This window comes from Miniopterus natalensis, chromosome 9, assembly GCF_054644295.1.
Source record: "Miniopterus natalensis isolate mMinNat1 chromosome 9, mMinNat1.hap1, whole genome shotgun sequence".
In the NCBI taxonomy this organism is placed as follows: domain Eukaryota; kingdom Metazoa; phylum Chordata; class Mammalia; order Chiroptera; family Miniopteridae; genus Miniopterus; species Miniopterus natalensis.
Genome location: NC_142089.1, coordinates 58,406,661 through 58,420,418, shown reverse-complemented (window position 1 = coordinate 58,420,418; position 13,758 = coordinate 58,406,661). Strand labels below are relative to the sequence as shown.

Here is a 13,758-nt window from a genome sequence, read left to right as displayed (position 1 = left end):
CCAGCCTCCCCTGCCCTGTCCTCTCAGTGAGCTCAGTCAGGGTGTGAAGATGTCATTGGTAGACATGGAAACTGACTCCCTAAGTGATGGCTGTAACTTGCAAGGGCAAGTGTCTCTTGCTACTTACTGTCACCATTGCCACCGCTGCTGCTGCTGGGATGGCACACCTTTTTGCTGAGAATCCTTGGTCATTTTAATATGTATTGTGGCCAGAGGCTGGGAACTCTCAGCCATTTATGAATAAAAAACCGCTAACATTATAAAATTGCCAAAAATATGGAGAACTCTGAGGGATAAAATTTAAACAACCATTATTTTTTCTTTAGAAAAAGATCTGGATTCCCACGTAGCCCTACCAGCTGAGTGTAAGTTACTTCAATTAAAAATGTTATATATTTTTAATATAAACTCTCAGCAATGAATATAGGGAGGTTGAAAATAATCCAAGTATTGCTTAATCCTCAGTAAATAGGTAAATATATAAACTTCACAGTGACAAAGGTACTGTGACCGTAAACACCGTAAGATAAATCCAAGATTTACACAAGCAAGAAAAACAAACAAACAAAAAAGAATGTTATGGATATGGAGGAACCCAAAATAAATACCATTAGTTATGCTTCAGACATTTAATTTATATGGTCTCATCATCATTATCTTTTTTTCAGAGTGTGTGTGGGTGCTCATAGGTGGACATTTTGCATATGTAGTAGAAATTCCTAGAACATAAGAATTTGACATTACAAGTCCATGAAAGTCTAAAATAAGTTAGAATAGGCATATTTAAATTTGAAAAAATTGCAAATATAAGCCTTTATGACTACTGGGTATGAGACAAGAAGAGATGACCTTTAAAGTTCAATCTATGGAGCCCTATACATTGCCAGTAGAAGTGAAAAACAGTGCAGCCACTGTGGAAAACAGCCTATCACTTCCTCAAAAGGTTAAACATAGTTACCATATGATCCAGTAATTTCACTCCTATTTTACCCCAGAGAACTGAAAACATGTTCATATAGAAACTTGTAAACAAATATTCATAATAGCCAAAAAGTAGAAACAACCCAAATGACCATCAACTGATTAATCAATAAATCAAATGTTTTAATTACTCATAAAATGGAATATTAGTCAACCATAAAAAGAATGAAGTACTGTTGTATGCTACAATATGAATGAACCTTGAAACATGATGTCAGGTGAAAGAAGCCAACACAAAACACTGCAAATTATATGATTCTATCTATATAAACTGTTCAGAATAGGTAAATCCACAGAAACAGTAGATTAGTGGTTACCAAGGGACCCAGGAAGGGGAAATTGGGAGTAAACTAAGAGATCTGAGGTTTCTTTTTGGAATGATAGAAATGTTTTGGTATTAAATTATGGTCATAGTTGTATAATATAGTGAATATACTAGAAACCAGTGAATTGTACATCTCACTTTAAAATGGTGAGTTTTATGTTATATGAATTATAGCTAAATAAAAATTCACTTAAGTATAAAAAATTCCTTAATTATAAGGAAACAAACATTTTTTCCAATGATGATCTATTACGGTTTCAAATACTCAGAATTAAATTGGGAATGTTAAGAGAAAGGCTTTGGAATACTGAGAACCAATAAATTTCTAATGAACCATCTCTTCATTTTTCATTGTGCTCACACATTTCTCTAAGGATATTAGTGATGGGTGTGCTATAAAAAACAATATGCTGAGGCAAAAAGCCTTAATCACATCTTTCCGTTCATGCCTAGTACCCTAGGGAAGTGAATCTCCTGAGTGTCTATCTGTATGATGGTTACCTAAAGTGGCTGCCCATGTCCAGTGAAGGCTTTTGTTTAGTAATCATGGTTAAGTTGAGCTTGTTTAAATACCATTTCCCAGGACTTACATGCTACTCTCTGAACGACGGGAATACTCAAAGCTTTTAGGGGGAATAAACTATTGCATGGTCTCTGCCTAGAAAGTGGGCCACAGTTCACTGGAAACAGACAGTTCAGATAAATAAAATGAAAGCAGACATTTTTGGAGATGATCTTGAAAGCTTTCCATTAGAGAACATCAAGGTCATAAAACTAGGAATAGCATGTATCCATGTTAAACTATCACAAATCACTTTCTACCCTCTGTTCTTTCTAACTAATACAAAGTATTCATCTCCTTTAGATAACGAAATCATTTTCATGGAACACAACACACACCTCTCTCCCTGGCCACCCACTAAGAGACATTTGATTCCTATCCACAATTAACCATACGTCATAAAAATACAAAACAGTGGCCTACTTACAAAGGCTCTATATTAAACTTGAGTGGAAAAGTTACATTTTAAATACAAGAAGTCTTTGAGGAAACTGATTCCCATTTCTGGTATGTGGGCTGCACATAAAGAAAGTAAGGCTCAGTCTACTTGCTTCTCCATATACTTCTCTATTGGCTTCTCTTGGGCTGCCAGCCTTGGCCTGGACCTTTCCCTAGATTTCTCAGCTTTAGGTCAACATTTGCAGTCCCCTCTTGTGTTACAGGCTCAAATATAATGACAAAGGTCAAAGAAGACTGGGAAGACTAAGAGGAAAGGGAAGAGAGAAGAAAAGGAACTGAACTGAGGGAGGTGTTCTATGGCTATCAATAAAATCTTCTCAAAATACAGGTCAAACCCTTTTGAAAGAAAGTATTCTGAATACAGTGACCATGATGACAAGTGATTCTTCAGTTTTTGTTTTCCTATATTAGGGGTAAGATGAAAATTATAAAATATAAAAACAAATATATGATATACTATGAGGAGGCATCATAAAATGCACTTTACTGTAACTAATTATTATGCTTTCTAATTTGGTATATAAACATGTCAAAATATATAAATACATTAACTAACTTTACACAATAGAGTATATAGGTACTAAATAATTTATAGCAGACTATGTATATATATTTATAGACATTTTTATGAAAAATCATGCATCAAGACTGAAAAGAGCCTAATATCTTATTAGAACATTATATATGTGGGAAAATCAAATTCAGCTTTGTATTATTTCAACATATAGTAAAAATAAAACCTGATAAAGTTCAATTAAAATATAAAATTACTATAAGTGCTTACGAAATAATACCAATACCAGGTTAGTTTATTCCACTTGTAATCAATTATTTTAAACAAACAAACAAACAAAAAGAAACCTGGGTCATTTATCACTATTACAGATGTTCTTCTATGTGTAAGGAGTTCTTAAGAATCTTTGTTAATTATAATGTTAAATAAGAATTAGAGAACTAAAAGGACATTAATTCCTTCACTGTTAAATAAATGTACACAGCTTAAGCCCTGCTTTTAAAAGGTCCTTCCTGGGCTCTTGGTAACTATTTAGGGTCTGAATATGTAGTATAAATATAAAAAAATGTTGCGGTTCCACTGGCCATTCAAGTCCTATGAAAGTAAATGAAGTGGGAATGGGTCATGATGTCTTTTTATATGTAGATGCATTTCTCTGAGTGTGCAGAGTTCAAGTGTATCAATTTGATTTGATCTATTTCTTTCTTAGATTTTATGGATATAACATTCTCATCAGTATACACTGATAAATTACACACTGTAGTTCAAATTTTTAAAATGTTAATATGTTAAAGTACAAGGGATTTGCTACAGAAACACCTTATTTACTTTTAAGAATACAGCTGTGAAAATTCAAGACCCAGCTTTCTTTCTTTTGGACAATCATGTTTTGCTCAAAATGCTGATTTCCGCCCCCTCTAACAAGAGTTAGACTTGAGCCAGTATAGCAACATATTAATAAAATTATATTAGTGTATATAGGGTGGGGCAAAAGTAGGTTTACAGTTGTGAGTAAATGAAACAGCTTATTCTTGTATTACTATTTATTAATTATTGTACTATGTTCCATATGAACAACTATAAACCTACTTTTGCCCCACCCTGTATGTACTTTTTTAAGTTCTCATGAGAAATTTTGAAAATAGCTTTCATGCATTAAACAAATGCTAGTAATAAATAAAGCTCTACAATATTCACATGCAAAGAATAGTACCATTGTTATAATACTGAACAAACTATCTTATTATGCTCACATTAAGTGACTACAACTGCCATTCAGAATCTTTTTCCTAGCTATAAAGACTTTTAAGAAGTTCATTTTTTAACACAAATTCCAGAAATGTCTACAAATAATGACTAAAAAAATTCCATTGAAAATTTAAGAGTAGATGTAATGGTTTTCTGAATCATAATTATTTTTAAAAAAGATAATCCCATGTATGTTCAGTTTTAGCAGCAATAAGTTAAAAGGCTGAATGGTTGGATTACTACTCCACAAATATGTATGAGTGTGTTACCTCCTTTCTCTATTTGTGAATGTCTCTTTGGGTATCTAAAACCTCCACATTTTTCACAGTGTTTAAGGTTCTTTATGCAATGCCTGCCCTCATACCTGCTTTTTCTTTCCTGAATGAAGTACCTTCTTAGCTGTGAACTGTAAGTGGGAAGAAAGAGGGTGCCAATGTAAAGTATAATTATACTTTATAGAAGTCGGTGGGATTAGTTTTAACGTGGATATGTATTTTAATTTTATCCCCAATTCATACAGTAATATTCATTCTAAAAGGGTGATAAAAGGACAAGGCTGAGAATGTGAGGGGTTTTGGTTGAGCCATAGATTTCCTGGGGGGCACGGGGGACAGAAATATGAAAAGCCAAAGGGGACTTTCTGAGAAAAGAGGAAATAAGAAATAAAATATGGGGGCAGAAGACAGAAGTCTTAGAAGCTGATGACCTAAGAATGAGGAGATTCAGCTAGTGAAGACACAGAATGCAAATGCAGAATGGAAAGGATCAGTGATAAGGTATGAGGAGGGCCTATGGCAAAAGTTAGAATTACGAGAAAACAAGATTTGAAAAACAAAACTAATGAAGTGCCACCTCACTTGGTATCTATAGTGCCTGAGGATTTTTTAAAATGCCAAAAGGGCCCTAAGTGAAAGGGTTTTAGTTGTCTAGATATCAAAAGGACCAAGGACCAGAAGATGGGCAGATCTAGCTGTAGGGATTAGGGAGTAATAAAAGGATTCAAGGCGAATGACAAAAGAAAATAGTATTTACTGCTAGAACCTCAAGATTGATTGCACAGTGTGAAACATGCAATATATCTAAGATGTGTGCAGCTTGTTTCTTGAATTGAATTAAGTTACTATTTTTATGGGTCACTGACCCTTGAAATAAGAGGTTCCCTACACAACATCCAAAGTTAGGAAAGTCAAATAGTGCATAAAAGGACTAGGAAAGCTTTCAGTATTTTTTGCCACATAGATGCCTCTATTAAAATCAAACACTAAGGTTTATTTTTGTATGGAAAAATCATATGAAATTTTATGGTAGCCTTTATTATTTCACTTCCCACACTTTATTTGTTCCTTACTATACATTTTAGAGATATGGCAAGAGTTTATACAAAAAAAAGCAGGACCTAACATGTGTCCTTAGTAAGCAGCTGCTCATTAAGATAATACTTCCAGTTACTGGCTTAGAAAGCAAGATTCTGAGATTACTGCTGGTCCTAGGCCTCTGACTTGTCAACCAAAAAAGTTACTTCCTCTTTAGTATAATGAATTGCAGAAGTACAGTTACACAGTTATCTATGAGGGTTTATTAGCAGGCATAGGATATGGTGGGTGAGCAGATACTGATTTTTTTTCTTTTTTTTTTTGCCAGTGACCAAAATATTTACGAATTTCATAAAATGGAAAGAACTTTCTAAAAATGAATAAGATCTGTTTCAAAAATAACCAATTCAACTGGAACACTGAATAGTAGAAATGATAAAAGTTTGTTCTTATAGTTGATAAAAAATTTATATCAGGGCATTTAAGTAAAGTTATTTTCTGTGTTCTGATTTAATGAATCATGTGAGTTGTATCTGGCTAGGTGACACAAATGCTGGCTCAATGAAGCCTACTCTAATGTTTCCCAGCACAGCCTTCCTTGGGACAGTAAAGCCAGAATAACATGTCAGACTAAAGTAATATCAAAGAAAGAGAAAGCAGGGCTGGAGATGCTGTGAGGTTGGCTCATAACACTTCTTGACCTGTAAGTGTCCAGTGTGTATTAAATGTCCTATGGGCCTCAATGACCTAACAAGCACCAAGTAGCAACAGTAATGCAGTAATAAATGGTCCTCAAAAAAAGACTTTTTCAATTCAAGCTGAAAAACACTACACTTACTAGATGGTTTTAACCCTCTTTGAAGACATCCTTAGAAACCACTAGTGATTTCTTAAAAGGTGAATGAGTATTACATGTTTTATATATGCTTGTGTAGTATTTAATTCCTTTAAATCTATTTGATTTTAAAGATATACATTAATTTGGAAAATGAAACTTTTCTGATGCTATTAATGATAAAATATGTTGAAGAAAAATGAAATAGCATTAGATATGTTGGTAAAAATACAGATTTCAAATAATGAGGTTCATTTAATATTAATAAAATGCACTGTTAAAAATGAAACTAAAGGACTCTTCTGTATATATCCCACACGGGGAGGTTCTTCTCTTTCAAAAGATAAGTAATATTTGTGAAGAAAAAGACCCTCAAGAAAAAAGACATTAAAAAATACAGAGAATGATTACAGCTTATCAAAATACAGCATATCACTTTACATAAAAGTTATTTTACTAAAAGGGAAAGAAAAATTAGGCACAAAATAGAGGCACACCATTTTCTAAGGATGTTTACAAAATCAATGAATAACTGTTTTTCCGTAATCAAAATTCTTCATATTTAGTATTTAAAGTCTGAAAGAATACTTACAATGACAGCAACACCATAGCAATTAAGGTCCATTCTGCAGGTTTGTGTATAATATTTCTATTTGTTAATCTGAAAGACATTAAGATAAAATTTACCTAAGGATTGTTATATTTTTTTATTTATAGAAAAGTCAGATTTATGACATGTGTCAAAGAGCACTATATTTTTTTATTCTTGTTATATTAGATAGAAAAGAGTCAATAGCAAAATAATGTGGGTCCATATTCAGTATCTGATAATGACCATCTCAAAAGTAAGTGCTCCAGCCTTACTATTATATATTTATAACAATACTATTACACAAAATGGAAATAAAGGAACATGAGAACTAAATTGCATGGTTTATTAAAATACACACTTGTACACACCTCCCTATAACCATATGTTCTATGTTTTCCCTAATCAAACATTTTATTAAAGCTAACAAGGTAAGGAATTTCTGATTTTAAATTTAATTCATCTTTCACACCTTCCTACCTTTGTGCTAGGTTTGGCAGTAAGCAATTAAAGGATGTCATAACCCATAAGTTACAGAAATGAGCATTCACTTAATAAATTTTAAGACTAGGTCTTTATTAAAAAGACTTAAGTTTTTAAAAAATCAGTAGTAAATTCTACCACTTAGCAGTTGACGACAACAAAATACGTTGTAATCATCTTAGTTTCTCAGAAAGCATTTAGAAAGACTGCTCTAAATAAAAAATAGTAGCAATCAATAAGAAAAAAATAAACCAATAATATCTGATAAAGGGATGTTATCAAAATATACAAAGAAGTCTTAAAATTTAACAACAGGAAAACAAACAGCCCAATTAAAAAATGGGCCAAACATCTTAATCAACACCTTACCAAAGATAAGCAAATGACAAATAAGCATATGAAAAGATACTCCATAATCGTATGTCATATCACTACACACCTATTAGAATGGCCAAAATCCTGAACATCGACAAAACCAAATGCTGATAAACATGAAGCAAAAGGAACTCTCATGCATTGCTGGGGGGAATGGAAAATGGTACAGCCACTTTGGAAGACAGATTGGCAGTTTCTCACAAACGTAAACATACTCCTATCATACAATCCAGCAATCATACTCCTTGGTATTTATTCAAAGGAGTAAAAAACTTACGTCCACACAAAAACCTGCACAAGGATGCTTACAGAAGCTCTATTCATAATTGCTAAAACTTGGAGACAACCAGGAGTCCTTTAGTAGGTGAGTGAATAAATATACTGTGGTATATCCAGATAAGGGAATATTATTCAGCTGTAAAAAGAAATGAGCTATCCAAGCCAGGAAAAGACATGGAGGTACTTTATATGCATATTACTAAAGTGAAAGAAGCCACTCTGAAAAGGCTATGTACTGTATGATTCCAACTATATGACATTCTTGAAAAGGTAAAACTATGAAGAGAGTAAAAAGATCAGTGGTTGTCTGGGGTTGTGTGTGTGTGTGGGGGGTAGGTTTGTGGGTGGGAGAGGGGGAGAGGGGTAGACGAATAGGTGCAACACAGAATTTTAAGAGCAGTGAATGAAAATACTCTATGATACTATAATGATGGATACATGCCATTATACATTTGTCCAAACCATTAGAATATACAAAACCAAGAGTGAATTTTAATGTAAACTATAGACTCTAGATGATAATGATGTTGTCAATGCAGGTTCACCAACTGTAGTGAATGTATTAACTCTAGTGGGGAATGCTGATAATGAGGGAAGCTATGTGGGAGGGGGGGTCAGGAGGAATATGGGAAATCTCTGTACCTTCATCTCAATTTTGCTATGAACCTAAAACTGCTCTAAAAAATAAAGTCCTTAATAAAAACTGATAATAAATAAATGGGCAAAGGATATGAGCAGGCAATTTAAAGAGAAGGAAAACTGAGTCACCAGGAAACATATGAAAAGGAGCTCAATCTCACTAGTAATCTGGGAAATCAATATAAAAGCAATAATTCATTCCATCTCAATGACAAAAATAAAATACTGACAATACTAAAGGTTGGTGAGGACAAGAGGAAAGAGTACTTTTAACATACTGCTGATGTGAGCAATCAATTTGGTAATATCTAACAAAGCTAAAAATGCATATAAATAGCTCAGTTATTTATAGATACAAACCCTAAACAAATTCTCCCACTCATGCATAAGGAAATGTGTATGAGGATAGTGCGACACTGCTTGTAACAAGAAAAAATAGTAATAAATAGTGGCACTTTTAAGGAATGCTAAATAGCTGTCAAAATAAATGAACAAGACTTACATTTTTTTGTTCATCATAATTTGAATGAAAGGCAGCAGCAAGTATTTTATATAAACCAAGAAGAGTCAATACTCAACATTATTTATGTACACATATGTGTAGTAAAAGTATAAAAACAAAGACTGGAAAGATACACATCAAATTCACAGTCTTGGTTATTTCTGGGGAGCAAAAGAGAATGGATTGGGAAAGGGAACAAACGGGACTTTTGCATTGGCTATCACATCTGCCAGAGACGACTGCTCCCCAGATAAGTTTCCTTTGCATTAAGCCCATCTGGACTACCCTATTAAAAGTAAACCTCTCCACCTCTCAGCTCCAAATTTCTGACTTCCTTACTCTGCTATATGTTTTTCTTTTTTCTCTGTACCACTTATTACCTTCTAACATACAATTATTGTTTATTATCTGTTTTTCCTGAGGGCAGGAATCTTTGTGTTCTTTACCTATTTATTCTCTGTGCAAAGAACAAGTGCCTCACATTCAACAGGCACTGAATTAATTTTTTCTAAACAAATGAATTAACCTATTTTATTTCTTTTATTTAAAAATATACATCTGAATATTTTAAAGTATAAAAATATTTTCATTCTGAGTAGAAAATATGTGTATCTTTGTTAATCTCATTTTTTCATAGTTAAGATGTTTTACAAAAATTTTAAAACTCTAGATGATATAGAAAGGAAGTACAGTATAGTAGTTAAAAAGTTTGACAGACATAATTCAGTACGCACATCTCTCACTTAGTAGTGTTTTACCTAGGGCATATTCAACAGCTGTAAAACTTTTTTAATTTAGTAAATCAGGAACACTAGTACTACGTACCCCAGGGTTTTTGTGAGGATTAAGTGTACAAAAGACGTCCATGTTGCCAAATTCAAGGGACCTCTCTCAGTCCTTAATCTATCAGCAGCATTTGACACAGTTGATTGCTCTTTCTCCTTGGAACACTTTCCTCACCTGTTTTCCACTCGTCTGATTTCCATCCCTCACTGGCATTCCTTCCCAGACCTTTTAATTTTGGCTTGCCCCAGGGCCTCTGCCCTTGGGTCTCTCATCTCCTCTATATATGCTCATTCCCTTGGTGATATCATCCAATCTCATAGCTTTAAATATTAAATAACTATATGCTGACAATTCTCAAATTTATTATCTCTAGCCTGGGCATTTTCCTTGAATTCCAGACTTCTATATCTAATGGTCTATTTGACATTTCCACTTGAATGTAAAATAGGCTTCTTAAAACATAGTACAGCCAAAACTGAACTCATCTTCCCCCCACAAACCAGCCCTCCCGCAGATAGCTCCATCTCAGTAAATGGCTACCCATCCTTCCAGAATCCAGTTGCTCAAGCCAAAATTCTTGTGGTTAAACTTGGCTCTCTTCATGTCCCATGCCCAACAAGTCATCAAGTCCTGATGGTTCTATCTTCAAAAAAGAATCTAATTACTACCTCTACTGCTTTCACTTTGGTCCACATCATTTCTTGCCTAGATGACCAAAATAGCATCCTAAAAGGTCTTCCTGCCGCTGCCCATCTATTGTAATTCTCAAATCATCAGCCAGAATGATACTGTTAAAAATGTATGTCAGGTCCTGTGATTCCTCTGTTCAGAATCCAACTGCTCTCCATCTCGGAATAAAAGTCGAAGAATGACCACGGCTACAAGCCCTGTATACTATACCACACTCACTCCCACCCTATACTTGTCTGACCGTATCTCTCTGTGTCTTTGCCTCTGCTCATTTCTCCAGCCACATCAGCATCCTTAATGTATTGTGAATCCACCAGGCCTGCTCGTGCTCCAGAGCCTTTGCACCTGCTGTTTCTGGTCTGATATAGTTTCACAGATAGCAACATGGCTTCTCTCACCAACTTTCAGATCTTTATACAAATGGCATCTTCTCAATGAGGTATTCCCTAACCAGTCTATTTAAAATGACAACTTCTTCCCTCCTCAGTACCATCCCCTTTCCCTGCTTCTGGGGGGAAAAGGAGGAGAATGAACTGGGAAAGGGCATATCACCACATAATAAGAGTACATATATTGATTTTTAAAAATTTACATATCCTCTTTATTAAGCTAGTTCCACGAGAGAAGGACTTGTGTTTTGTTCATTGCTTTGTCTGTAGCAAAACAGAATTTAGCACATAACCAAAAAAGGTCAAAGAATAAGCATCTGAGAAAAAAGGGCAAATACAGTTAAGTAGAAATTTCCTTTTCTATTGTATTTGAAGTCTCTGAAGTTAAAACAGATTTAAGATTTCATGAATTTCTTTACTCATTCAGCAAAAATGCACTGCATGCCTGCTCTATCTATACCACTGTTTCAGGCACTGAGGAAAACATGACAAGGCCTTTGCTCTCACTTCAAATACACCTCGTGGCAGACTTGCAACATTTTACTTGCTCTCATATTTTTCTTTTGCTGAGTCAAAATAATTTCAAGCACAGATGCTAAATAAATATATTTATTATTATCTGAGTGATAATTCAGAAATGAAAATAGGAATATTTGATAGAAAGCATTTAAAAAGCTTTCTAAATATAATTTGAAGGTTTTAAAATATAATTTGAAATTCAATACAGATATAGGAAAAAGGTCTCATTTATCACTGATGAAATTTAAAAAGCACTTTTGTGTCAAAATTTTAATTCAAATCAGACTTAGAAAAACATCTTAAGTCAACACTGAGGACAGTGAATTATTACCAAACAAGTTCTGATGGAACCACTATGACAGGTAAATCAATGTAACATTCCGGGTAAATGACTGTGATGCAATTCAGTGGAAAGGACAGCTCTAGTCACTGGGGAAAGATTCTTCAAATAGCTGAAAAAGCTGCTTGATATTTAAGTTCTAACAGGCTTTCAACTCAGGCTGCACATAAGAATCACCTGGGGGGCTTTTTAAAAATACTAATGTCCTAGCCCAACCCTAACCAAATGAAATTCAATCTGAGGGGTGGAGCCAGGCATCTGGGGTTGTTAAAAGATCCCCAGGTAATTCTGATGCACAGCTGGCTAGAGAACCACTGTTCTACAAGTTCCTATTATTGATTAGCATTTCTAAGAGAAGTACATGGTTATTTATGTCAACTCTTTTCCACTGCCAGCAATGACTGAAAAGATCTTCCAACACTAGTCACTGTCATCAATATGGCATTTTTTCAGACTTCACTTATAAGCCCTAGCCTACAAATAGTCACATACTTGCTGAAGTCATAATGACAGAATCTGAAGGCCCCAAATGAATTCTGTTACCAGAGGTCATTCTGTACTCTAAGTAATCAACATTTTTCTAAAAAGCAGCAAAGTCAATTTAAGCAATTTTTATTAAAGCTATAGATTTTGACCTGCAGGTACTAAAGAGTAAAGATTTGAAAAGTAAATTAACATCAAAGTTTTTATAACATCCCCTACACCAAAATAATGTTTTGGGGGCTTATTTCCCTCAAACTTTTCATTAAATTTAAAACATATATAAAAGTAGAGAATATAAAATATACTCCTATATACTCATCACTACTTTGAGAATGATCAACTCCTGGCTAATCATGTTTTATCTATACAACCCCATATTCAACATCCCCTAATCTGGATAATTTGGAAGCAAATCTCAGACATCATATTGTTTCAGCTAGGCTTTAATTTAATGCAAACAATGCAGAAAGTAACTGAGAAGAACTTACACAATAGGAATGACAGAAAAAAGTGATAATAGTTTATAAATATGAAAGAAATATGACATTTGAAGGCTCCTCATATCTGTAGTCTGTTAGCTACCTCTTACAAGATTGATGAACACTGTGCCTCTGGTCTTGGCTAGCTTAGGTGTCACAGAAGGCTTACTTTCATAGGTAACAGAACCCTCTTAAGTAGAATTCTTATTTGGGGGTCTAGGGAGATGATAAATGACTATTTTTTTTTTAAATATCTTTTTTGTTGTTAATCCTCACCCGAGGATATTTTTTCCATTGATTTTCAGAGAGAGTAGAAGGGCAGGAGGGATGGGAGAGAGGGGAAGAGGAAGAGAGAGAGAGGAGGGAGTCTATAAAGGCTAAACATTTAAAACATAAAACGTTATACATGATCCTTTTCTGTATCTGAAGATGAAGAATTTCTGAGATTTGCCTAAACTATGAATCCTAGTTCCTTCTAGTAAATACCTTACTGAAAAATGTTTTCCTGAAATACTTTGTGGCACAAAAAAAGGTTAGTGATGTTAATTAAATGTGCATGTTGAAAGCTGTCTATTTGGTATTTTGATATACAGGACTGACTGCAAGAGAAATCTAATAGCTCACAGTGCTAAGAAATTGTTCCTGTACTATAATATTAAACTTTTCAAATCTTATTACTGTTGACAACAATAAACCATAATGATTATTAATTCTTTGGATGAAATGATTCTACCTTAGAAGTTCATTCTATGTTAGTGCAATGTGGCTTTAGCCACAGGCAAATATTGATTTTAATATTTGATAATTGATATTTGGCCAAAATGTATATTTGGCACATCTCTACTAATAGGTATTTAGAGGCCTGTCCCTATGCTTCTTGGTAGAGAATCTAGTCTTAGGTTGGTTCAATATTTTAACCTTGATAGTTTTAGAAAAATCACAACTGCTCTACTTCACAATTAATATTC

At 34.0% G+C, this 13,758-nt stretch overlaps 1 protein-coding gene across 1 annotated transcript in view; it reads right to left on the bottom strand.

Annotated features, from left to right (window-relative positions):
* The window catches only part of RPAP2 (RNA polymerase II associated protein 2), a 72,205-nt gene that overhangs the window by 23,096 nt on the left and 35,351 nt on the right, over positions 1–13,758 (bottom strand). Inside the window, exon 11 of the mRNA XM_016197188.2 lies at positions 6,830–6,898. Coding sequence (XP_016052674.2) covers positions 6,830–6,898 — 69 coding nt within the window. The remainder of the gene's footprint in view (positions 1–6,829; positions 6,899–13,758) is intronic.